This window comes from Narcine bancroftii, chromosome 2 (assembly GCF_036971445.1).
Source record: "Narcine bancroftii isolate sNarBan1 chromosome 2, sNarBan1.hap1, whole genome shotgun sequence".
Classification (NCBI taxonomy): Eukaryota; Metazoa; Chordata; class Chondrichthyes; order Torpediniformes; family Narcinidae; genus Narcine; species Narcine bancroftii.
Window position 1 is genome coordinate 277,549,681 of NC_091470.1, and position 27,891 is coordinate 277,577,571.

General features: G+C 41.9%; 1 protein-coding gene across 19 annotated transcripts in view; it reads right to left on the reverse strand.

Annotated features, from left to right (window-relative positions):
• bbs9 (Bardet-Biedl syndrome 9) overlaps positions 1-27,891 on the reverse strand; it is a 516,876-nt gene that overhangs the window by 145,947 nt on the left and 343,038 nt on the right. For 13 of the 19 annotated variants that reach the window (XR_011352169.1, XM_069921037.1, XM_069921040.1 and 10 more), the window contains one exon: positions 3,785-4,004. The exons of 3 other annotated variants lie outside the window; for them this stretch is intronic. Coding sequence is in view for 15 of the 16 variants with exons in the window: in XM_069921037.1 (XP_069777138.1) it covers positions 3,785-4,004 (220 nt within the window). In the remaining variant the exon portion in view is untranslated. Of the gene's footprint in view, positions 1-56; positions 193-3,784; positions 4,005-7,743; positions 7,890-27,891 lie in introns of those variants that run through there. 3 more of the 19 variants (XM_069921042.1, XM_069921049.1, XM_069921048.1) reach the window with 3 other exon arrangements.

Consider the following 27,891-nt stretch of genomic DNA (forward strand, 5'->3'; position numbering starts at 1 on the left):
GCAACAAGTGGCTGATGACGTACGTCTTGGACAGAAACTTGAACTTCTGGAGGCGTGTAAACTTGATTACATTGTTCATAAACAACTCTCTATATTAATAAATACAAACTAGAACATGGTGACGCAATTATTAAGTTACTGATGTGATATTCTGAGGATTAGGCTCCTAATCTGGAGAGCACATCATGAGAGCTGGAAAAATAAATTTCAAGAAACCAAAACCTTTTGTCAAAAATGGGTTACAATGATAACTGCAGTGTGGTAAAAAATTTATCATGGATTAGAGGGAAAGAAAATCTACCCCCTCCCAATGGTTTTTGCCAAATCCACCCTTCTATTTGACTCTCACTGGTATGCAACTACTTTCTGGGTATTTTTAAGGGAGGGATAAAAGAATGTGGGCCTGGGTAACTTTAACACTGGTGTGGTCCTCACAGCCGACGTATGTCTCATAGATTTCAGCTTATGACAATTAAATCATTAATTTTCAAACCACTATTTTTGGCATCTGTATGTTCAAGTTTGTTTATATTTTACTAATACATTTTGAAAATGCAACATATAACATGCAATGCTATTAATGGAGTAAATTGGATTTAACATTTGTACAGATTAAAAAAAAATTGACCTGAAAGCTACACTTATTTTAAACCACAGAAGCTGGAGCTTTTTGAAATTGATGTCCCATAAGGGAGTAGCAACTTGTACACTGGTGCAAACTATATGCTGTGTTTGTCATAACTGTTCAGCAAAATGATAAGGGACAATGAGATTTACTAAATAAATGCTGACCTTGACTGTGACATGGAAGAAAGAGTATGACAAAGATCTATACTCATTTCATAACGAGATCAAAGAGAAATAGAAAGTAAGTTGGTTTCTGTACAGCCTGAAGACTGGTTCATTCTAGATTATCTGAAAGACTCAGGAACAGTTCCCGAAGTTTCAGACTAGAATCAAGGGCAGACTATGGACTGAATAGAATAAATTCCCGTTGCAGCAACCTAGAGGTCTGAAATAAAATGTGCATGTCATAGGTTGGTAAAAATGAATCATTCCTCAAAAAGCTGTTCTACCATTCATTAAAGATAAAAATCCGGCATTCCAATGCTGGAAGGTTAAAAATGATTTACGGTATGTAAAGCCAATTCAAATATTCACTTGAGTGCACAGCTAAAGTGAAAACTGTAAAATGCTTATAAATATCAAAGCTACCAAGGATCTGTGTATTTCTCCTGTACAGGGATTTTTCACAACAGATACCTTTTTAATTTTGTGAATGTTTATGATTGCACTGTAATAATATTTCATTAAATCTGTTCGAGCAAATAACAGTACGTTATCTTTTATCATTCCCACAGACACATCAACTGTCTTGTATTCATTTATTCTAATATTACCCTCTCACAATGCTCTGCCCTCCACCTCTCTGCACCAATCCCAACCTCACTATCAAACCCGCAGACAAGGGAGGTGCTGTCTGGCACACTGATCTCTGCCAGACAACCACACTCAGACACCTCCTCTTACTTATGGTTTCAAAAGGACTTATCAAACCACTGTTTCACGCACCATCTCTGAACTCATCGCTTCCTGTCATCTCCTTTCTACAGCCTCTAACTTTATTGTTTTCACATCCAGCACTGCCCAGTTCTACCTCCTACCCAAGATCTGCAAACCGACAGTCGCATCCTCTCAGATGGGCATTCAGAGGATTGGCAGATCCTTTTATGCCAAACTCTATGACACAAAGGCTACATATAGAATGGCCTCCTCAAACTTCTTGTTCTCTACCACAGAGGTCTTAGACAACAGCAAATGGGAAAGTCTGGATTAGCCAATTACTCTAGGGGAGCTGACCGGCTACATTTGTTCCTTTGGGTTGAGTAAGACTCCCAGAAGCAATGGCCTACCAGCTGAGTTGGACATCTGTGGGTTGGGCCCAGACCTGCTGGAAGTATACAATCCTATGGTCCTGGCAGGAAGCATGTCAGACTCTATGAGGAAGGTCATCATCACCCTTATCTTCAAACAGAAGGAGGATATCAGAAATTGGAGACAAATATCATTGCTAAAAATTGACTACAAAATCCTCTCCAAGGCCATTATCAATCAAGTCGAGTCTGCCCTGGGGGTGGTAACCCATTCAGACTAGACTTGCATGATTCCGGGCAAGAAGTTCTCTGACAGCCTCACGCTGATCAGGGATACCATCGCCTATGTGCAAGATGTGGTGGGGGGTTTGACATCTGCCTGGTCAACTTTGACCAGGAGAAGGCTTTTGACCAGATATTGCACACATGCACGATGGATGTGCTCTCCAAAATGGGCTTTGGGGAGGGAATCCTGAATTGGATTAAACTGTTCTACCCAGACAACTGTAGTGCAGTCCATATCAACGATGGGAAACAGACAGCTTCCCCATCAAGTCTGGAGATGGGAAAGGTTGCCCTCTGTCTCCAGTTTTATTTGTGTGCTGCATAGACCCCTTTTCTGAATCCATCAGGAAGGATGAGTGGAATAATATTGTCAGGCAGTGGAGGTGCCCAAGTCAAGGCTTCCCTGTACATCAGTGGCTCTCAACCTTTTTCTTTCCACTCACATATCACTTTATGTATTCCCTATGCCAAAGTGCTCTGTGATTAGCAAAGGATTGTTTAAGATGGTATGTAGGTAGAGAGAAAAAGTTTGAAAACCCTGTTTTAATCATACCTAATTGACTCGCTTTGTGCACAGTTTCTTAACTCCAAAGGAAATGGGCCAATGACATCTATCAGCCTCTGCATCCTACATATCTTTTTCTGCCATTTCTACCACTGATCTATATTCCCCTCTCCCCCTTCTGCAGGGACCATTCCCTCCATGACTCTCTTGTCCACTCCTCCCTTCCCACCAATCGCCCCCTCGGCATCTACCCATGCGACTGCAGAAAATGCTACACTTGCGCCCACACCTCCTCCCTCACCACCATTTGGGTCCCTAATCAGTCCTTCTAATTGAAGTAACACCATTTGTGAATCTGCAGAGGTCTACTGCATCTAGAGTTTGTGAGGTGGTCTTCACTTCACCCGAGCACTGTAACTCTGTCCACTGTAATAGCAGAGATCTCCCAGGGGCAAGTGGCAACCCATTTAAATTCCCCAATCCATTCCCTTGTCAACATGTCTGTCCATGACTCATCCACTCCCAGACTGAAACCACATGCAAATTGGAGGAACAACATCTCATTTTGTATGGGCACTCTCCAAGCAGATGGCATTAACATTGACTTCTCTGGTTTCCATTAGACGCTCATCCTCCCCTGATCACTCTTTCCCTATGTCTCCCTTTCTCTAGCTGTCTCTCTCTCACCCTTTCCCTCTGTCTCTTTTCCTTCAGCTCTGCATTCACTAAGCTACCCCAACCCTCTATCAATTCTCACCCTTCCTCTCCTATCCATGTCCAATTATTGCCTTTTGTCTGTTGGTCTGTGCTCTTCCACCCCCAGCCATTTTATTCAGGCCTCAGGCCCATAATATTAGTTAGATAGCCCAACTCCTATGGATGGTGTGAAACCTGGTGAATTCCTCCAGTATTTTTGTGTTTTTACATGATCTTTTAGGAGGTTTGCTTGGTGTAAACCATTAATCCTTTAACACAATGTGAATCATAATCTGGCAGATAAGACCTTGTGTGTTTACTCCAAACATTTACTGTCTACTACTGTAAATCTCACTGTGAAATACAGAGCCACATAAAACAATCCTCACTCTCATTCTAACATTCTCTCTGATGTCATTCTTACCTGGCATGTTGATTGCATGCTGCGGCGCGTCTGCAGCTAAAGACAGCCGACCTCCTTTGCTCAGCCTGTCACACAGCAGGGTGATGTGCTTCTTTAGCCTGCAGGTGTCTTTTGGCATGCTGAGTTGGTTGGTGGGGTTCAATGCTTGGTCCTTAGAGCTCCTTGAAAGACAGGTCCTGAGTAAGTGAACGACAGCAGCATCAACGCACTCTTCCCAGCCCTGCCAAAGGCAAGACATGGAATAACCAATGATTGTACGGGAAATTAATCCATAAAAATTGCAACTTCAAATCTGCATCAGCTATCCAAAAGAGGGGAACCATTTTATTCAGTTCTGTCTGTAATAGAAGCTGCAGCTCCATGATAATCTATAACCAAGTCAGAGCATCAGGTGCCCTTCCAGAATATACAAAAATGTTCCTGCCATGGAAATGAGCCATTTCAATGGATTAAAAACAATTCAGTGAAAAGAAATGCATTCAAAATTCCATGATTAATAAAGGAATGTATACAATAAAATGTTTCAGAAGTCAGGGTTAATGGATAGAATCTTGTTTTAAACCACCTCTGTCATACTGTGAATAATTCTGAACTCCATATTATTATAGGAATGCAGAAGCACTGGAGAACATACAAAATGATTCACTTGAATGATACCAAAACAAATGGTTTAGAATATTTGAACCGAGAGTGGACTTCACACCCACTTGAATGTTCCACTGGGAGATCCACACAATAGCAATTTAACTCTCCACCCATTTCAATTCCATATCCCATTCCCTTGCTGATATGTCTGTCCATGGTCTCATGTATTGCCAGACTGAGATCACCCACAAATTGGAGGAATAACACCTCACCTTTCATCTGGGCACCTGCTAACAGGATGGCATTAACATTGACTCTTTGGTTTCCATGAAATCTGGCACCCTTTTTAATCCCCCTGACACTTTTCCCCAGTTCTGTTTCTCTCTCTCTTCCCTTTTCACACACCTAAAATCAATTCTCAGTTCTCTTATCATATTCAATCAATACATTTTGTTGGACTAAGGGTAAGTCAGTCTCCTGGACTGGATGGAATGGACCCTTGGATCCTGCAGAAGGTAGCAGTAAAGATTGTGGCGGCATAGGTCATGATCTTCCAGGAATCAATGGATTCTGGCATGGTTCTGGTGGACTGGATGATCATGAATGTCATTCCGCTGTTTAAGAAGGGAAAGAGGCAGCAGAAAGGAAATTATATTCCTATTAGCATGACATCAGTGGTTTGGAAGCCATTGGAGTTGATAGTCAAGAGGTTACAGAATACCTGGTGGTGCATGAAAAGATAGGCCCAAGTCAGCAGGATTTCCTGAAATGAAAATCATGCTTGACAAACCTATTGAAATTCTGTGAAGATATCACAAGTAGTACAGGCAGGGGAGAAGCTGTGGATATTGTGCATTTGAACTTTCAAAAGCCCTTTGACTAGGTAAACAAGATGAGAGGCCATGGAATTACAAGAAAGACACTAGCGTGGATAGAGCATTGGCTGATTGGCAGGAAACAGAAGGAATAAAGGATTCCTATTCTGGTTGGCTACTGGTTACCAGTGATGTTCCTCAGGGGTCAGTGTAGGGGGCACTTCTTTTAACGTTGTACATAAATTATTTGGTTTATGAAATAGATGGCTTTGTGTCTAAATGTGCAGATGATACTGAAACAGGTGATAGGGCAGGTGGTACAAAGGATACCAAAAGGCTGCAAAGAGACTTGGATAGATTAAGAGAATGGGTAAAGAGGTGGCAGATGTTGGTAAATGTTCAGTCTTGAACAATGGAAGAAGAAATAGATGGGCAGATTATTATTTAGATGGGAAGAAAATTTAAAATTCAGAGGTGCAAAAAGACTTGGTAGTCCTCACGCAGGATAGCCTAAAGATTGACCTCCAGGATGAATCGGTGGTGAAGACGGAGAATGCAATGTTGGTATAGGATACAAGAGATAGGATGTACTGGTGAGACCTCACAAAGTACTGTGCACAGTTTGGGCACCTTATTTGAGAAAAGATGCGCTGGCATTGAAGAGGAGTCAGAGAAGATTTATTAGAATGATAGCAGGAATGAAAGGGTCTGCATATTAGGAACAATTGTTGACTCTTGGACTTTACTTGTTGGAGTACAGAAGGATGAGGGGGAACCTCATAGAGGCATTTTGAATGCTGAAAGGCCTGGTCAAGGATGTTTCCCATGATAGGGGTTTCTAGGACAAGAGGGCATAACTTCAGGATAAAGGGCATCAACTTAAAACAGAGACAAGGAAAAATTTCTTTAGTCTGAGGGTCATGAGTCTCTGGAACTTGTTGCCACAGGCAGCTGTGGAAATGAGGTCATTGGGTGTATTTAAGGCAGAAATTGACAGGCATTTGATTAGTCAGGGCATCAAGGGTTTATGGGGAGACAGTTGGGGCTGAGTGAGAGGATAGATCAACTCATGATTAGAATGGTGAAGCAGACTCAGGGGCCAATGGGTCTATTTCTGCACCTATATCTTGTGATATTTTGATTTTAGGTTCCAAATGGTTGAGATGGTGCCCCTGGTTTTAAAGTTTCCTACCTGCTCAGTATCTATTAGCTCAATTTCCCTCGGAATTTTATGTCCCAAAGAGATTAGCTGTCAATATTTTAAATGTCAGTGGCTGAGGCCATTCTCTCAATCTTTTCCTTACCCAGTGATCAATCCAGGAGACTAGGCACAATAGTCCACATATTGCTTCATGTGTGGGTTGACTAAAGACTCCCTCCATTGGTGATCTAACCCATTTTCAGTAAAGCCCAACATCTCATGACCTTCCAATCACTGGTCATACCTGCACACCCAGAACCAGCAAAACCATCTTTACCGGTCTGAGCATCAACATCAGGTTTCATTTAAAGCACCGTTTGTTACTTTTTTTACATTAGTATAAATAACCTCATACTTTCCACATTTTATCTGTCACTTACAATCAATTCTCTCTATCTTTTCATTGCTAGCCCCCAGACCAACCCAATCCCCACTCATTTTCCTATGATCTCTCATGTGCATATCAACTCCTACATTATATTAACCAATTAACCCACCAACCAAACTAGAACACCTGGAAGAAGCACATACAATCACAGAAATAACATTCAAACTCCACACAGATAGAATAAAGGATCAGGATCAAAGCTGGCTCATGGAGTGGAGGCTCCTGCAGAATCTGCTGCACCAGAATTTCACCTCTGCCTCCACCTCCTCCTCCTCCTCTCAGTTCACAGAAACCAAGGGCCACAAGTTTAGAACAAGCATAAATAAATGATAAAGAGAATTCAGGAGAAACTTCCAAACAAGAAATTACTAACACTTCCTAACTAAGCAGACACAGAACTGGTCAGTACTTGGAGAGGAGACTGCCTAGGAACACCAGGTGCTGTAGGTTTCTGTGAGGGGCGCTGGCCTAAGTGGTGACCCTCTGTCAGCCTTACAATGGAAAAAAAATTAAAGAATTTCATGTATGTTACATTATAAATGTTATATTACGTGACAATAATGGAAACTTTACCTTTTTTTTAACCTTTGACATAGAGAGGCAAAAACATGGAACTTGTATTCACAGAGAAGCATCATGGAAAATATAATCGGTATGTTTAAAGAGAAACAGGAAGAACCCATGAGAAAATAGTAGAAAGAGAGGCTGGTATGGAAAGATAAGGGATTTGAGAGGAAGTTGATGTGGAATATAAACAACAGCATGGACCCACTGGATCTAGTGGCTGATTCCTGTGCAATGAACATTCTGTAAAATGCATTATCTTTTCAACAGTAAAACACAAAAGTCTGCAGACACCTCTCTCGACTGCAGGAGTTGTTGCAGGTCAGTCTGGAGTTGGCTCAGCTCCCTTTGTCTGTCTTGCCTTCTGAACACTTTGAGGATTATGAACTTCTTGATGTTCTCCTTGGTTGCTTCCCACCAGGTCACTGGGGAGTCAAAGAAGGGTTTCACGGTTCTCCAACTGGCGTACTCCTTCTTTAGCTCCTCTGTGTTCTTTTGGGTCAGCAACTTTACATTCAGCTTTCATGTCTCCCTGCCCATCTTCTGGTCCTCCTGCAAATGACAGGATGTGCAAAGGAGGCAGTGGTTAGAAAAGAATACTGATGTGGTATCAGTGATTCTGACCATGACTGCCTTTGACACAAAGACGAAGTCTATACAGGACTGGCTCAAGCCATCCGAATTTTGATCAGGTAGGCGCGGCTGTGCTCTACCTGCAGAGTTGCTGAAGGTGTCGCACAGCTGTGTGTCCTTTACCGTCTCCATCAGGAGTCTGGAGGAGCTGTCTAGTCTGCTGTTGGCATTGCAGGATTGTTGAGCTGCATCTATGATGTGGTTGAAGTCACCAGCCAGGATGTCTGGCCTGGACATCACTTGCAATGGTGGGAGCTGCTGGAAGATGGCCAGCCTCTCGCTCCACATGGGTGAGGTGTACACATTGATTAGCCAGAGCGAGGTATCGTACTTTAGGTTCACCTCAAGGAGACACCCCCCCCAACCATCTTTTTCACCTCAGTGATTGCAAAGTTGCCTCCCCGCAATAAAATCCCTAGTCCAGAAGTGTGGCAATCATTCCCCCTCGACCACAATGACAACCCATGGGGCCATCATCATGACCACCTCTGATAGTTTCCCGCACTCATGTAAGGACACGATATCCACTTTCACTTTGCTCAAATATTGTAACATATTTACACATTATACATGTTTAGGGTACCAAATTTAATGTCTATTTAGTTCATTTGAGTCCACTGTCCACAATGTTTTTATTTCAGTCAGTGTCCATTGGTCTGAGCCCACATGCCCACCGTTTGGATGAATTTCAGTACTGACTGTGGGCTCAGGGACAAGGCGTGATCCTCCTCTTCTAGGAGCAGAATCTCCTCGGGGAATGCTGATGGTGTCACTGGGGGAAGATCTGGCTTGGCTCCTGCTTCTCCTGGTTCGTTGATGTTCTTCTCCAGTGGCTGGAGGGGCCATTGCATCTGGGCTGCTCCTGATCTTCCAGAGTTTGGTGATGGTGGGGGGAGGGGTGCAACTGCCTTTGCGCTGCTCCTAGTCTCCCGGAGATGGAGGGGAGGGGTGCAATGGCTTTTCCACTGCTCCCAGTCTCATAGGGCAGGGATGCCAGGCTCAGCCTTGCTCACAGGTTCTTGAGACTGGGGGTTGTTGGATGTTGTATCTCCCTCTGTCAGGCTTGGTTGTATTCCTGAATTTTCCTTTCGCTTCCTTTGTCTGTGTCCAGCACTTTTGCTGGCGTCCTCCTCAGATGTCAAGAGGCTGCTGGCTTCTGGTTGCACCTTTGCCGTTTTTTTGTAGTTTCTTTTGCCGGTTTCTTTCTCGAGAGTTCCTGTGCCTTTCTCCTTTTCCCCACTGTTTGCCATTCCCCCTCCACGGCTCCTTCCTTCACCACTTCTGCCTCCTCAGGAGAGGCCATCAGGCTTGTGCCCTTGTGGCTGGGGCTTGGGGGTTAGATGTGCCTGGGGTCTCACCTCCTCCCCTGCTTTCAGTCTCTGGCACAGTCTCTGAAACACAGTTGCGGTTGCAGAGGTGATGACCTTGTCTTGGGGGGGGGGGGTGGTGTTCGCTATTTTCCCCCTTGCTGCTTGACCATAAGTGGCTATATGTTTTGGACAGGCCTGGTAGAGGTGGCATGCTTCGCCACACAAGTTACAGCACTTGCTCTCTTCCCAGTCCTTGGTCTGGTGGCCCTCCTTTGCGCAATTTTTACAGATAACCACAGTGCATTTGGCCGGCACATGACCTGGTCTATTTCAGTTTCTGCAAACTCTAAGCTCCCAAAGGCCAGCCATTTTAATTCCACACACCATTGCCACACTAACATTAGGTCCAAAGAGAGAGCATATCAACTGGCCAAAAAAAGTACCACAACCGAAGACTGGGAGCAGTTCAAGATGCACCAAAAGAGGACAAAGGGATTAATCAAGAGAACAAAAATAAATTACGAAAGTAAGCTTGCGGCAAATATAAAAACCGACTGCAAAAGCTTTTATAAATATGTCAAGAGGAAAAGATTGGTGAAATCCAGAGTAGGTCCTTTGCAGTTGGAATCAGGGGAATATATAATGGGGAATAAGGAAATGGCAGACCAATTAAATTCTTACTTTAGTTCTGTTTTTACAAGAGAGGATACAAATAACCTCCCAAGAATGTTGGGAAACATAGAGACTAATGCAAGGGAGGAGCTGAAAGAAATCAGTATATCTAAGGACATGGTCTTGGGGAAATTGATGGGATTGAAGGCAGATAAATCCCAAGGGCCTGATAATCTACATCCTAGGGTACTTGAGGAAGTGGCCATTCAGATAGCAGATGCTTTAAGAATTATTTTCCAGAACTCGATAAACTCAGGATCAGTACCCATGGATTGGAGGGTAGCTAATATTACCCCACTATTTAAAAAGGGGGTAGAGAAAAAGCGGGGAATTATAGGCCGGTGAGCCTTACATCAGTAGTGGGAAAAATGATGGAATCCATTATTAAGGATGTAATAGCGGAGCATATGACTAGCAGAGAAGGGATCGGACGGAGTCAACATGGATTTACAAAAGGTAAATCGTGCTTGACAAATCTATTGGAATTCTTTGAGATGGTGACAGGTAAAATAGATGGGGGAGAGTCAGTGGATGTGGTGTACCTGGACTTCCAAAAGGCCTTCAATAAGGTCCCGCATAAACGACTGGCTTCCAAAATCAAGGCTCATGGGATTGGGGGCAAAGTATTGATGTGGATTGAGAACTGGCTGGCAGGTAGCAGACAGAGAGTTGGGATAAATGGCTCATTTTCTGAGTGGGAGGCGGTGACCAGTGGGGTGCCACAAGGATCTGTACTGGGACCCCAGCTGTTCACAATTTACATTAATGATCTGGATGAGGGGATTGGATGTAATTTCTCCAAAATTGCAGATGACACTAAGCTAGGAGGGGTTGTGTGCACGGAAGAGGGGTGTCAGGAAGCTCCAGTGTGATTTGGATAAATTAAGGGACTGGCCAGATACATCGCAAATGCACTACAATGTGGATAAATGTGAGGTTATCCACTTTGGTATTACAAACCGGAGGGCAGATTACTATTTGAATGGCAATAGATTAAGAGATGGGGAAGTGCAGAGAGACCTAGGGGTACTTGTACACCAGTCTCTGAAAGCGAGCATGCAGGTCCAGCAGGCGGTTAAAAAGGCAAATGGTATGTTGGCCTTCATATCAAGAGGGTTTGAGTATAGGAACAAGGATACCTTACTGCAGGTGTACAGGGCCTTGGTGAGACCCCACCTGGAGTATTGTGTGCAGTTTTGGTCACCTTATCTAAGGAAGGATGTTCTTGCAATGGAGGGAGTGCAGAGGCGATTCACCAGGCTGATACCTGGAATGGCAGGAATGACTTAAGAGGAAAGATTGCGCAAATTGGGATTGTACTCGCTGGAGTTTAGAAGATTGAGAGGGGATCTCATGGAGACATATAAAATTCTGGCAGGACTGGACAGAATGGATGCAGATGGGATGTTTCCAATGATGGGAAAATCCAGAACCCGGGGCCATGGTTTGAGGATAATAGGCAAACCATTTAGGACCGAGATGAGGAGGAATTTCTTGACCCAGAGGGTGGTGAATCTGTGGAATTCATTGCCACAGAGGGCAGTAGAGGCAGGTTCATTAAATATATTTAAGAGGGAATTAGATATATTTCTTCATTATAAGGGTATTAAAGGTTACGGAGAGAAGGCAGGGACGGGGTACTGAACTTTAAGATCAGCCATGATCTCGTTGAATGGCGGAGCAGGCTCGAAGGGTCGAATGACCTACTCCTGCTCCTATCTTTTATGTTTCTATGTTTAACATGTCTGCCATGACCTCATGTACTGCCAAATTGAGGCCACCTGCAAATTGGAGGAAAAACACCTTACATTCCATCTCAACAGTCTCCAATCAGATAGCATTATATTAATCTCCAATTTCATTACCCCCCTGATTTCTTTCTTTCTCTATTCCTCTCTCCCTTTCTCCAGTTTCCCACCTTCTTCCTTTCCTTCTAACCGAGAGCTAACCTTCTTTGCCCTCTGCTCTCTTCCCTATCACTCTCAGCTTCTATTTCTTCTACCCTCCAACCTATATTCATCTATTACCTCTTACTCCTCCCCTTTCCCTCACCTTTTTATTCAGGCATCTGCCTCATTTTTGGCAGTCCAGCAGGCCCAAAAGGTTGATTGCCTTTTGCTTCCTACCTGCTGAGTTTCTCCAGTTGAACTGCATTAACATTTCACACAGATTGGTATTTTTTTTTGTCAATCCTGCAATGTCCCCTGGAAGACTTTACCACAAACTACTGCTAGTGTCAAAGAACAACTGTGCAGTTGGCTCTTTACAGTGGGTAAATTTACACTGGCACAACTGACAGCTGCATTTATATGTGGAGCTCTACTTTGATCTTAAATACCTGGCACATGACAGAGAATATCACTGCAAACTTCCCTCATGCACAATTCTTAAATACTGCCAATACCCAAATATTTTATATTCATGTAGCATAATTTGCTTTTCCTTCCGATCTGCCCAGCACTTCAGAGGCAATCAATTGGTTTGGGTTTTGAAGACCCCAACGCTCCTGTAGATAAATTATATTTTTTCTTTACATATGCAGCAAACCTTGAACTATCAGTATAACCCTCATTCAAGAATCCAACTAACTCTGAACCTCAATCTTTCAATGCTGCTCCTGCATTTATTGAAACTTCAGAGAATGGTTTCTCTTGTTTTAAACTGCAGCAACCCTTTTTCTGCAGGACAGGCAGGTGCCTTGCAATTTTCTTGACCACAGGGTGAAGAATGAGTGTACAATTAACAAGCTCCATCTGAAGCCTGGTTCAGAACCATTACGAGCTACAACAGAGAATAGACCATATACACCAGAGATAATGGTCTACAAGGAGGGAAATGAATTTAATTTTTGCCCTCCCCGTTGTTTCCACCATGTCAATGTAAAGTCATTACTGTTCAAATACACTCATAGCAGTAATGCTTGGAGGAAGGAAGTCATATTTGAGGATTGGTTTTACAAAATATTTGTCCCTGCTGTCCGTGCTTATTTGCATAAGCAAAAGCAAGAACTCAAAGCTCTCCTTTTGCTTGTCCCGCCCACCCGCCAGCTGCCAACCTGGTAAGCGCGACGGAAAGATCTGAGTTTCTTACCTCCCAAAGAACACTATATCTAAGATCCAGCCCCAAGATCAGGGAATCATCTCAGTGTTCAAGCAAAATTACAGGCATGAATTAATTCATAGAATTGTAGAGGAATCCACATCACTGGAAGACTATCTGAAAAGCATTAACATTAAGGAAGTTTGCCACTTTGGTGGGAGGGCTGGGCAGCAGTCAGCTCCTTGTGTTTGGAAAAGTGCTGGGAGAAGGGCTTGGGTCCAGACTTTTCATCACATTCCACTAAGGAAGATGATGATTTCACAGGTGAAGAGGTGCATGAAGCAGAGAGACTGTTTGAAATTATAAAAGAGGATTTACACCAGTGGTACTGTGCTAATGATGAATGCCAGACATCCGAGCATCTTACAGACTCTGACATTGTCCAAAATGTTACTATAGCACAGGTTCCTAAACCATGGGAGGATGATAAAGAGAAGCTTCCATCCCCACCCCCAAAAGTGTCTGAAGTCAATGAGTACCTCAAGGCTAACCTATGTTGGCTGAAGGCCCAGGTGGTGGACCACATAAAAATCCTTCAGCTCAGAGACGTTTTGGATTTCACTCACCACCAGCGACATGCTGCGTTCAAGCAACAAACACTCGATCGCATTTTTAAGAAATAAAACGATGATTGTAAGAAATAAAAAGATGATTGAAAATAGAGGAATTGTACTTTATTTTTAAAATATTTTATTTTTCTTTTTTCCATAAATATATTCATATAGTATTTAAATGCTTATACATTTCACATATATAAAATGTTTGCAAATGAAAAACAAACAAAAAAAATTCCCCCCTTTTTCCCTCCCCCCACCCACAATATAAGTTTCTTTTTTAAATTTTTTTCTGAGATATCACATCTTTGTATACACTAAAGTGTCAAGTTATTACAATTGGACCCCTATATAATCTAAGTATGGTTGCCATATCTTCATGAAAGTGTCATTTTTTTTGTTATACATAATTTTCTCCATGGATATACAACTATATCTCCCCAGCCCATCGAGCAATAAGTAGGGGAGAGTCGGCCTTCCAGGTGATTGCTATATACTTCCTGGCCACAACCAGGGCCACCTTAACAAAACAAATTTGAAATTTAGCCAATTTATTGCTCACATCCATAAAGTTGCCCAGAAGGTACAGCTCTGGGTCATGTGTGAAGGTCTCTCCTGTTATTCTTGCTAGTGTTTCAGCAACATCATGCCAAAATGATGTTACCTTCACACACGACCATGTGGAATGTATGAAGGTTCCAGTTTCAATGCCACCTAAAGCATATTTCAGATTTTGATTTATGTAGTTTTTTTGACAATGAGATGTAATTGATGTAGAAAATCACATTGAACCAATCCATATCTCGCAATAATCTTTGATATCATACTGTCCAAACACCAGTCAGACCAGCATTCCTTTGGTATTGTAACTCCTAGATCTGAGTCCCACCTCTCCCTCAATCTTTGTAGGCTGACTTAACACTTTCACCTTGGAGAGAAGAAAACATCCTAGTTATGAATTTAGGTACATTTCCCAATCAAAACATCCCCTCCACTTCATTGCTTGAAGGCGGGGCCATCTCTCTTTCAGGAAGGTCCTCAACTGAACAAAGCAAAAAGTGGTTCTATTTGACATATATTTTTAGTTGCTCGAAAGACATAAGTAGCCCTTCTTCATAGCAATCCTCACTATGTTTAATTCCTTTCTCATGTCAAATATTTAAAATTCTATTGTCCAAATTCATAGGCAATAGTTTGTTCTTACACAATGGTGCCTTTGGTGATAGCTCCACTTTTATTTCCCAATACTTTCATTAATCTCATATCAAATTTTAATCATATGTATTAAAATAGGGTTATGTTTTTTTTGTTGTTAATTTGACATTTCATTTATAAATGAAATCCTTCACTGCACCCTCTCTGATTGTATGAAGTCTCATTTTGATCCATGAGGGAGAGTTCTCTTCTTCAAATAATATTTTTAATAATACAGTAATTTTAATTCCCCTAACCTACATTTCCATCAGCTTTCCTAGGCATTTTATTATTCCATAGAAATTTTCTTATTTGACCATAAGTATCTTAAAGAAGTTCTTAGGCAAAGAAATCAGCAGTGATCGGAAGAGGTATTGCAGTCTTGGCATCACTTTCATTTTCATACAATTAACCCTTCCAATTAATGTTATAGGCAGATCTCTCCATCTTTGTATGTCTTCCTCTATCCTTCCAAGCTATGGCAGCTAATTGTTTATATAATTTTGCATATTATTATCTACCATTATTCTTAAATATTTAATTCCACCCAGTTTCCATTTGAACCAGCTTCATTTTTGATATCTCTCATAAATCAAAATTTGCTAATGGCATAATTTCACTTTTTCCAAATTTATAGCCCGATATTCTTCATATTTTTCCAGTGTAGTCTGATCAAGGACAGCCGGATCTGATTAGTATAACAGCACATCATCTACAAATAAATTAATTTTATTCTCTTCCTGGCCAACTCTGAATCCCTTTACATCTGAATCTCTCCTTATAATTTTTGCTTATGGTTCAATTGCCAAGACAAAGAGGCCTGGAGACAGTGGACACCCCTGTCTGCTAGATCTACTCAAAGGAAACAGATGACATTTGGTCATTGGTTATAATTTTAGCTTGTGGTTTATGATAAAGAGTTTTTATCCAATCAATTAATGTTCGACATATTCCAAATTTTTCTAATACTTTAAATAGAAAAGCCCATCCTCATCAATCAAATGCCTTTTCTGGATCTAATGATACAGTTATACTTGGATTTTCTTTAGACTTAGTAAAATGAATATTAAATATCCTGCTCAAGTTATCTGCAGGGTGTCTTTTTTAAACAAAGCCTATCCTAGTCAATTGGCTAGTTCTTTGCCAAAATTTTGTAATTAGCATTTGATAAGGAGATAGGTCTATATGAGGATGGTTTTAGTGGGACTCTTTTTTTGTGGTACCAGAATAATAACTGTTGACAAGGATTCTGGAAGAGTCTTGGTTTCAACTGCCTGGTCCAATACCTCCATAATAGAAAGCATCAAGAGCTCTTTATATTGTCTATAAAATTGGGTGGGAAACCATAATCTCCTAGTGACTTATTTGCCTGTAATGCATGGGAAACCATCCTCTCCCAGTGACTTATTTGTCTGTAATGCATTCAGGGCATTTTCAATCTCTTCTCTAGTGAGGGGGCATCTAATTCCTTCTGACCTTTATCTTCCAGTTTTGGCAATTCAATCGCCAAGAGGAATTCATCTATTTCAAAAGAATCCCCTATCAAACCTGATTTGTACAGCTTTGTATAATATTGTTTAAAAGTATCATTGATTTTCTCTTGTTTATATGTTAATTTGTCAGGCTTTACTTGAATTACATTTATCTTCCTTGATGTTTCCTCTGCCTTTAGTTGCCAAGACAAAACTTTATGTGCTGTATCTCCCAATTCATAATACTTCTGCTTTGACTTTAAAATAGTTTTTCTATTCTATCTGTTTGTAATGTATTGTATTTCAATTTTTTTATTTACCAAAATTTTATATTTTTCTTTCAAACCCATTCTCTGAAATTCTTTTTCTAATTCTGATATTTCTTTATCTAGGCCAATGACCTTTGCCATACATTACTTGTTTTGTATATGAAATTATCTGTCCCCTCGGGTAAGCATTTAATGTATCCCATATTAGGAATCTATCATTGGTGGAGGGTCTATTTGTTTCACAAAACAATTCTATTTGTTCCCTGATAAAATTACAGAAATCTGTCCTTTTCAACCATGTGGGATTAAGACATCATCTGTAGACACTCTCTTTCCTCTCAAGTCAGAGGTACATGGTCAGAAAGCAGTTTGGTTAAATATTCCTTTTCAACCACTCTATCTTTCAATTTTGCAGACATTAAAAACAGGTCTATTCTTGTATAGGAGTCATGAACTTTTGAGTAGAATTAATAATTTCCTGTGATGTAACTGTCTCCACACATCTATCAAGTATAAATCTTTCATAAAAGATAGCGTAACTTTAGCAGCCTTTGCCACTCTCCTTGGTGATTTATCAAGGACTGGATCCAAGCAAATATTAAAATCTCCTCCAATCAGTAAATTTTGCTTATTCTCCACTGTTTTTAAGAAGACATTTTGCATAAAGGATTCATCATCAAAGTTTAGGGCATATATGTTCATGAGCATCAAGGATTCTACATATATCTGACAATGTGCCATTACAAATCATTCTGCTGGGTCAATGGTTGTGCCTTCAATCAATACTGGTATATTTTTATTTATTAAAATTTCTACCCCTCCTCTCACTTTGGAATTGAAAGAGGAGGATATGACTTGTCCCACCCAACTCATTTTAACTTATTATGTTCCAATTTTGTAAGGCATGTTTCCTGTAGAAAAACTATATCTGCATTTAATTTTTTTTTAAGTGTGCCAAAACCCTATTCCTTTTTATGGGCCCATTTATCTCATTAATGTTGTAACTGATAAATTTTAGCATTCTATTCATATTTATATTTGTACATATTCAGCTCTATCGTTTTTGCTTTTACTCTCAATCCATGACCTCTTGTTTGAATCTCCTCCACTCTCAATGGAAAAAGCCTATCCACATTGACTCTAACTTTCCCCCTTATAATTTTGAATACCTCTATCAAATCAACCCTCAATCTTCAACCTGCCCCTGTGACTCAAACCCTGAAACCCCAGCAACATTCTCGTAAACTTCCTCTGCATTCTCTCTCTATTCTGTTTATATCCTTCCTGTAATTCAGCAACGAAAACTGCACACAGTATTCCAAATTTGGCCTCACCAATGCCTTATACAATTTCAACATAACATCCCAACTTCTGTATTCAATAGTCTGATCTATGAAAGCCAACATACTAAATGCCTTTTTCACCGCCCTATCCACATGTGATTAAACTTTCAGGGAATTATGTACCATGACTCTTAAATCCCTTTGTTCCACTGCATTCCTCAATTGTCTACCATTTAACGTGTATGACGTATTTTGATTAATCCAACCAAAATATAGCACTTCACATTTATCAGTATTAAACTCCATCTGCCATCTTTCAGCCCACACTTCTAACTGTCCTATATCATCCTGTAAAATTTGATAATCTTCCTAGTTGTCCACAACACTGCCAACCTTTATATCATCTGGAAATTTACTTATCCAATTTGCCACCCTATTATCTAGATCGTTAATATATATGACAAACAGCAATGGACCCAGTACCGATACCTGAGGCACTCCACTCACCCAGATATAAGTAATTTTCCCTGCTCTGACGGTGACGTAATCAAGAAACCCTGGAAGCCCACGGTACTGTCCGAGGAAGAACCTCTCCCCTTAGTTTCGGCACTATTTTGAAAATATTCTCCCTCTCCAGCGCCTTTAACCTCAAGTCAGAGCATCCACCCTGCTATTACCCCACCAAGCATTTACACTCTGTTGGGCTCTCCCTATACCTTTCAATATTACTAAGTGACCAATAAAAGACATTTCAAAAATATAACTACCATTTCACTTTTTATCCATTTTTTAATCATTTACAGTTCACTTTATTCTTGATCTTTTCTTCTTTTTCTTGTTTCTGATAAATATTTTGGGTTCCTTTTACTGATTTTGTAGAAGTTGGTTCTACTTCTTCTACAGTTTTACAAAATCTTCAAGTTCCCTCTGCTACATTGACCCTGAGTGTCGCTGGGTACAGCATCACGTATTTTATATTCTATGTTCTTAATCATCTTTTTACATCGTCAAATTATTTTTTTTTACCAAAGTAGCACAGATCCTGAAAGAATAACACCTTTCCTCCTTCCTTCTTGACTGGGCCATCTTTTTCACTGGCATACTCCACTGCTCCTCTCAATATTGCCTATCAATCCTCGTAACTTAAAAATCTTACCAGGACCAGATGGGTTCTTTCGAGAAGTAATTTTTCCTTGAATTTTCCCACTCCCAATGCTTGTGGGATCCAATCTTCAAAGAATTTCACCGAGTCGTTCCCCTCAGTCCCTTCTTTCAGCCTGTAGATATTTTGCATGCAGTCATTTTTATCCAACAGCAGTTGTTTATCTGTTTTCCACTTCTTTGCATCTTCCTCCAAGGTTTTTTAAATGTTCTTGAGTCATTATCAGGTCGTTTTCAACCTGGCCCACCATATTATTTGAGTCATCAATAGCCATCGCCAGCACTGTTATTTTTTATGCCACCTCCTTTAGTACATTTTACACCTTGAAGAATCTTACACTCTGAATCTCCATGGATTCCATCATTTTTTGAAAATCCATTGTCAATCCCATACTTCTTTGGGCTTGTATCAACATCATGGCTGCACCTTCTTCACCACTCCCTTGTGGACATCAGTCGACGATCTCAGTGACTTTTCAGCTTCTTCAGTTTTATTTTTCTGGATCTTGTTCTTCTTACCCATCAAGTTTATGTTTTTAAACGCAATAATTTTTTATTTTGACAACTTTAAATTAGTCTTTTAATTAATTTTCATGGAGAGCTCTTCCAACCTGTGTCCATCTAGATCCTCAGCATGGCCACGCCCCCATTGTACATGTATTGTGGATTTTTTTTGAAAACACTGTTTATCGTGGATTCTGATTTAGTGCGATCCCACTTTTTTTGGTAATGTAATTTTTTTGGACCTCAACTATTGCACTTTATCGGGGTTCCACTGTACAAGGTTAAATGTAAAAACCCTTCAACAACTGCTAAGCAGATTACTGAAATTGTTGTTGGAATACTTATTGTTGACCAACTTAAAGTATATTTGCCTTTGAAAAAGTGAAATTATTTAAACAGGAATGTTTTAAAGATTCAAATAAATTGTTTTGTAGATTAACCTTCAAAAGGAATGGGTTATTTGTTATTTTAAAAGATGATTATTTACTGCTCTCCAAGTTAAATGTTTAGTATATTAATTTGATGGCCAGTGACCACCAGGATTGTGAGGTCTGTTCAATATTCTAATTAAGATCAATTGGATGGACAGGTTGAATATGGTTGTCTGCTCTAGAAAAATAAGTGCCAGTTGGAGATGATAAATTTGTTGATTAAAAATGCAATTACAAAAGTATGGGAAAGGCTCTTAGAAGGGATGTGGGAATTGGCTAAAAGTAATTAAAATCAATATTACCCATGGTAAATGACCCCAAAACCAAACATGCTGCAATATTTCAATTACTTGAGAATTTACTCCACTGGTCCTGATGAACAAGATTGAATTCATAAGCAGACTGTGAAATGAATGTAAAGCTGTATCCAATTCATTTCACAATGCTTCCCAATTCTCCTTCATATGAGCTACTACACGGAGCCACTGAGAAAATAATTTTACTCCCAAACTAAGAAAAAAATCCTTCTTCTTTAGATCATCCTGTAACTAGTTCTTAATTCAGCAAACGGGCAGCGGACGAGAGCCCAGGTAACAACAGTAGTTCCTGGAGTCATTCCATCATGTAAACTGGATCCACAGGACAATACTGAGAGAATTTACAGAACAAAGGCTCCTACCAAAAGACAGCTTGTGTGGTGGAGGTGGAGCAGCATTCAGGGTGGTATTAGATCCTTTTATGCAGTGAAAAAGCCCACTGTAAAGGCAGAGATTCTCCATCCTTGTGTCGAGAGAAATCTCTATGAATGGCTGTGGCCGGCTCCAAGGCATTGACTGCAATCCCTCACGGGAAAGGATCATTGGTGGAGCGCTGCACTCCGTTGCCACGCATGGATGTAATGCCACTGCAAGCAGCTGGCTGGGACGGGCTGAAGACGTCACAATGACGCCGTCAGCCCACCCACTCTCTCTCCCACCCATTCACCCCTCTCCCTCCATTACGCAGTCAGGGCAGGGGTGGCCACAGAAAACCTGGGAGCACATCAACTGACACACCAGCACCCAGTGAGACATTGAGCTCATCCGTCACCCGGAACTGATGAGCCACTGTGCCTCAGTGGATAAGGTGAATCTAGATAGTAGTGAGCATGGCATTCATGCATCAAGAGAAAACAGAGCCCTGTGTAAACAGCAGGAGAAACAGAGTATCCACATGCTCCATCAGTGAAAAAGCTTGCATTTGCACCAACAATCATCTCAGAACCCACAAACCCAGAGTTATCTATTATAATTGTGCAAAATGATGCATTTTAGGAAGCTAAACCAGGCCAGAACATACATAGTAAATGACAAGGCCATGAGGTGTGTTTTTGAACAGAGAGACAGGGGTACAGGCACATAATTCTCTGAAAGTACTTTTGCAGGTAGAAAAGGGTGACGAAGAATACCTTGGCATGCCTGCCTTCAATGGCCATCATACTGAGTACAAGAGTTGGGGTGGCAGGTTAGATCAGGGAGATCCAAGATAGCGGTGAGGGGCTTGTGAGGTGATCCAAGACTCCCCGAGGAAAAGAGAATTTGTAATTAGCATGGATGATTCTGCACCAAGAAATTCTTGGTTGCTGGAGAAAATCGTGAATACAGTTCCGGACAAGAAAGGTTTCGTTCGGTAAATGAGGTTTAAAACCAAGTTTGGTTACTTAAATAGACCTATTACTAAAATCTGTCTTTTACAAGAAGCAGAAAGTTTCGATTTCTAATCTTATACTTAGCGTATTTACTTTTGTAAATGTAATAGTAAGTATTATATATTAGTCATTAATGTCTATTTTAATAATTAGGAGCCGGAATGTAAAGGTTAAAATCTTGTGTTTTCGATTCTTAGTTAATTTTGTGTCCATCTCTTTAAGAAAGACCATTGTTTGTAGTGTTACCATATTGACTATGACGTAATATGTCATAATATCCGTACAGACTAAGAGTTTGCATCTTATTCTTCGATGAACTATGAAGGAGATGTGAGCTCAAGATAATTTTCTTTGAATTTGTCTTATTTCAACTTATTCCTTTTGTATATCTCTTTAAAGTTGAATATTGTTATATCTTTAAATACAGTATATGCTTTGTTTATTCATTGTTATTAAAATTTTAATGCAAAGTTATGAAAAATATTTATCCATTTTATCAACGAATTAAAGCTGCACCAACAAAGTTTGGTTTATTGCATTAATAAGATAGTAATTCGAAATATTGTCCCCATGATTCCTTGAAGATGACACGTTTCAAAATTAGGAAATACTGGGACCTGGAAAGGGGGTAATCAAAGCTTGGATAACTTGACAGAAAGGGTATTGGAAACAGGAGAGAAGTGAGAGAGTGGAAAAAAGATTTGATGAGGGCAGAATGAAATAGAGATGTGGGAAATAAATAGGGTAAGGATGTGGGAGAAGATAGATACCTTTGAAAACATCAGCAGGAGGAATATGGTTAAAATTGAGGGGGTGAAGGAGGGTAAGGAGGGGAGAGATGCAGTGGAGTTCCTGAAAAAATGAATCCCAGTGTGGTGATACACCACTGTATATTGTTACTTGGTTACTGGCACTGTGTATATGTTTGGTTCATGTGGATGACTAGCCCGCCTTCCCTCAGTGACTCCACCCCGTGGAATCCCCTAATAAAGGTAGTTAAGCCAAGTCCGTCCCTCAGTACGAGTTCTCAGATTGGGCCAGAACAGGAGCATGGTTCAAGTCTTATGGTATTAAAAGCCTGTCATCCTGCAACTCCAGTCTTTTGGTATTATTGATATCAATTATAATACCATAAAATTTTGCAATGGACAAGGTGCTAAAGCCAGACAAACTAGACATAGATCTGCAAATGCCCGATGCCCCAGTCCAATTTGAGCTCTGGCTTATTTGCTTCAATAACTTCTTGCACGCCAGAGCTCAAGGTGGGAATACTGATGACAACAAACCACGCTTGCCTCGTTTGAGGGTTGCCTTTTGGGCTTACCCCTTCATCAGAGGCTGCACGAGACATGAGTAAACTCCAAAAAAGGTACAGTCCAAGACTAATGTAGTCTACTCCAAGCACCTCCTCACTACGCACAAGTAATGGCCCGGCAAGCCCCTCGAAGAGTACATTTGAGCCCTGTGCAAACTCGGGATGGCCTACGGCTGTAAAGACGTAACCACAGAAGTCTATACAGACGAGTTCATCTGGGATGCCAGTGTAGCGGGCATACGCTCAGATTTTATCCAACAGCGGCTACTAGAGCTTGATTAACCAACCTTGGAAAAGGCCATTGAGGTCACCAAATCACTGGATGTAGTCCTCCGTAACTTGCTTTTTTGCTTCTAACAACGTGGCTGCCCCTTGGGACACAGGGTCCCACTCCACTGCTTTGCAGGGGCGTCCTGACCTCATTGCTACTGAGCCCCCAAAATGGTATTACTGTAGCCAAATGAAGCACCCCAGAAGCACTGCCCAGCCAAAGAAGTGGGGTGCTCAGGGTGCAAGAACAAAGGGCATACGCCGAAATATACAAGTCCAAACCTTCCCTCCCAAGCAGCACCGTGTGTGGGCAGGAGAGGTAGTCATCTTGGCTGATGACACTTCCACCCCAAAACAATAGGACAGGTTTCTTCCAAGCCCAGGCTGCGGCCGCCATCCTACCGGTCCGATACTGACAGAAACTCTGACTATGACCGGTGTGACAGAGTATATAGATAGGTTTTTGGGAGATAAATTGGAAAAGGTTTGTTAGTTTAGGTCACATACTAACACTTTAAAACAGATCTTATTTAAAATATTGGAGCTCTGCCCCATGGTAGATGATTCAACTCCAGAACCTTTGCAAGAGTTCTGAAGAGTGCTCAAGAGACTTCACTCATGGATTGTTGTTTACAAAAGGCAACACATGAAAGACCATGTTGCAACCACTATATCTGAAAGAGAAGTTGCTGTTCTAAGAGGGTCATGTGGTTTTGCAAGCAGAGAGAGAAAAACAGACTTTCTCTCAGAGAGAGAGAGACACACACACACACACACACACACACAGAGATCACTTGTACAGTGTTACAGCAGAAGTAGCTGGGATTGGAACAGGACAAGCTGGCAAGCTTGTGGACAGCCCATTTGTACAATGGCCTAGTCAAAGCCCTTGTGGTTCATGCAAGAGGAGAGGACTGGCTGTCTAATGTTTCACTTGGAATAAGTGAAACAGAAAAGAACTCTGTGATGACCTGAAAGAAAGAGGTTATCATCTGGAGAAACCTGAAGGGGCAAGTTTCGTCAGCAAGACACTGAAGTAGCCGATTAAAAAGGAAAAACAAATCTCTCTCTGAAAACCGACAAGAACCTTTCTGAGCCTTTCAAGCACCGAAGCCTGGTGAACTTTATAAATGTTAAATTCTGTGCACAGTATAAGAATTGCCTGCAACCAGTGAACTTGGAGGAATGAGAAGAGAGATTAGACTGTGAACCAAAGAACTTTTTTGAACTTACACAGACCTTACATACATGTGTGCTTAGAATTAGAAAGGAGTTGTTAGGTTAGTTAAGTCAATAGAGATAAGTTAAAGTTTGATTCTGTTTTCATGTTTAAAGATAATTAAAAGCAACTTTTGTTTAAGTAACCATTTGTCTTGGTGAATATCTATTGCTGCTGGGTTTATGGGTCCTCTGGGCTCGTAACACCGGGTACTGGCTTCCGTTACTCTTGACCAATACAGGCTTCACCAATTTGCTTGCTTGATGATGGAGGTCGAATTAAACAGACACTCTGTCACCTGCCTGTTTGACAGTGGCAGCACTGAAAGTTTTGTGCACCCTGACTCTGTGTGGGACTGTTCACTCATGGTGAGTTCATCCAGTTGCAAGATATCACTGGTATCCAAGTCACAGTCAACTGAGACACTGGGCTACTGCACGGTATCACTAACTGTACAGGGCATTACTTATAACAAATTTAAACTGTTGGTCATGCCCCAGCTCTGTGCGCCGATAATCCTGGGGCTGGACTTCCAGTGCCACCTCAAAAGCGTCACTTTGGAATTCAATGGGCCCCATTCTCCTCTCACTGTCCCGCAAACACCAATTTTTAAACTGCCCACCCTCCCCTCCACATGTGACTAATGGGCACAACACGTCCTACCCACAGCGTCCGACCTGTGAGCTTGTCTGCCCTCAGGGATCCTCCCCACCCCTGTTCATTAACCTCACCCCCGAATGCAAGCCAATCACCTCCAAGAGCAGGAGATTCAGCCTGGGGTACAAGGCATATATCAAATCAGAGGTTCAATGGCTTCTGGCTGAGGGGATCATAGAACAGAACACAAGCCCCGGAGAGCCTAGGTTGTGGTGGTCAAGAACGTGGAAAAATTCTTAACGGCTGTTGACTACAGTCAAACCATAAACCGGTTCATGCAGCTGGATGCATACCTCCTTCCCCACATTGCCAATATGGTAAATCAGATCACCCAATACCAGGTGTTCTCTACCGTTGATTTAAAATCGGCACATCACCAACTCCCTATCCGCCCGAAGGATTGTCAGAATACCGCATTGGAGGTGGATGGTCTCCTGTACCATTTCCTAAGGCTCCCTTTTGGGGTCACCAATTGGAAATGGACTGGATGGTGGACCAGCACGGGCTCAAGACCACATTCCCATACTTGGATAATGTGACGTTTTGTGGCCATGAAATGCAAGACCATTATGTAAACCTGGAGAAATTCCTCCAGATGCCCAAGACACTCAACCTCACTTATAACAAACCAAAGTGTGTGTTCCGCATATCACGACTGGCCATCCTTGGTTGTGTTATGGAACACGGTGTCATTGGGCCAGACCCCGACTGTATGTGACTCCTCTGCCTCGCAGCCTCAAGGCCCTGGAGAGATGCCTTAGGTTTTTCCCTTATTATGCAGTGGATTCCCAATTATGCCGACAAGGCCTGCCCCTGGTGAAAGCCACATCCTTCACACTCCCAGAGGAAGCTCAAGAGGCCTTCACCCACATCAAAGGGGACATTGCCAAGGCAAAGATGCATGCTGTGGACAAGTCCACCCCTTCACCCCTTTTCAGGTGGAGAGCAATACCTCTGATTTTGCCTTTGTGTCCACTCTCAACCAAGCAGGCAGATCAGTAGCATTCTTCTCCCATACCCTCCATGGCCCTGAGGCCCGACACTTTTCCATTGAGGAGGCAGCCCAGATAATCATTGAGGCGGTGCACCACTGGAGGCACTACCTGGCTGGTAAGCGATTTACCCTACTGACTGATCAATGTGCAGTCGCATTCATGTTCCACAACAAACAATAGGGCAAAATCATATTTGATAAAATCCTGACGTAGAGAATAGAACTCTCCAACTATAATTACAACATGCCATACCACCCTGGGAAATTCAACAAGCCCCTGGAATGCCCTGTCCCGGGGGACATGTGCCAGCTCGCAGTCCAACTGGCTCTGATCCCTCCATGATGACCTCTACCACCCTGGGGTCACTAGGCTTTTTCATTTTGTCAAGGCCAAAGACCTCCCTAACTCCGTCAATGACATCCGGACCCTGACTAGAAACTGCTGGGTTTGTGCCAAATGCAAACCAGGTTTCTTCAGGCCGGACGTCATATCTAATCAAGGTTACTTGAGCCCCTGAGCATGGATTTGAAGGGGCCCCTGCCTTCATCCAATCGGAATCTGTACTTCCTCAACATTGTTGATGACTTCTCCCGTTTCCCCTTTGCCATTTCCTGGCCAGATTGACCACAGCCACTGTTGAAAAAACACATGACACCTATTCAGGTACCTGAGCCCTGAGCAACATCCACAGTGATCGGAAGTCCTCTTTTATGAGTGACAAACTGAGACAGTACCTTTTGGCACAGGACATAGCCACCCACAGAACTATAATCTATATCCCCTGGGGGAATGGCCAGGTAGAGCGGGAAAACGCTACGACATGGAAGGCAGTCCTTCTAGCATTAAAGTCCAAAGGTCTACCCATCTCCAAGTGGCAGAAGTCCTCCCGATGCCCTCCACGCAATCAGATCCCTCCTGTGTACCACCATCAACACCACGCCTCACTAAAGATTGTTTTCCTTCCCCAGGAAATCAGTGTTGGGGACAACGCTACCAACCTGGCTGATGTCCTCAGACCCATTCCAGCTCAGGAGGCATGTATGGGGCAACGAGACTGACTCACGGTGGAGAAGGTCCATCTCCTCCATGCCATTTTCCTTTTAAAAGAGGGGGTGAATGTGGTGATACACCACTGTGTACTGTTATGTGGTTACTGGCATTGTATATATGTTTGCTCAATGTGTTTGGCTGTCCACCTTCCCTCAGTGTCTCCACCCTCTGGAATCCCCTAATAAAGGCAGTAAGCCAAGTCTCTACCTCAGTATATGAGTCCTGGGATTGGGCCAGAATAGGATCATGGTCCAAGTCTTATGGTATTAAAAACCTGTCATTCTGCAACTCCAGACTTTTGATATTATTGATAGTGTATCACCCAGATTTACTGGGGAGGGAACAAATTGGAAATAACCTAGAAATAGAAGCACACATGGATCTCTCACCACCCGACCCCCCCTCCCCCTCACCCAGGGCAAAACTAATGGCCACGCTCTATCCTGGTAAGTCTATTTTGCTACCAGGATAGAGAGAAGATTTTACGGGTTGGTGCATAGGCAAGGGGAAGGTCTTATTCTACCCGAAATTGTTAAGGAGGATGTGGGTGGGCCAGGTGGCGATGTCCTCCTTCAATTCCAGAGCTAGGGGAGTAGTTATATTGCTAGGGAAGAATGTTCCATTGATGGTCAGGGAAGTAGTCTCTGACTTGGCGGGGAGATTCATGATGATGCATTGTCAAATATACTTGGAACCCTAAATACTTATGGTTATTTTTCCCCCAAACTTTGACAACAACAAATTTATACAGGTCATATTCTTGAAAGGATTGGAGGGGA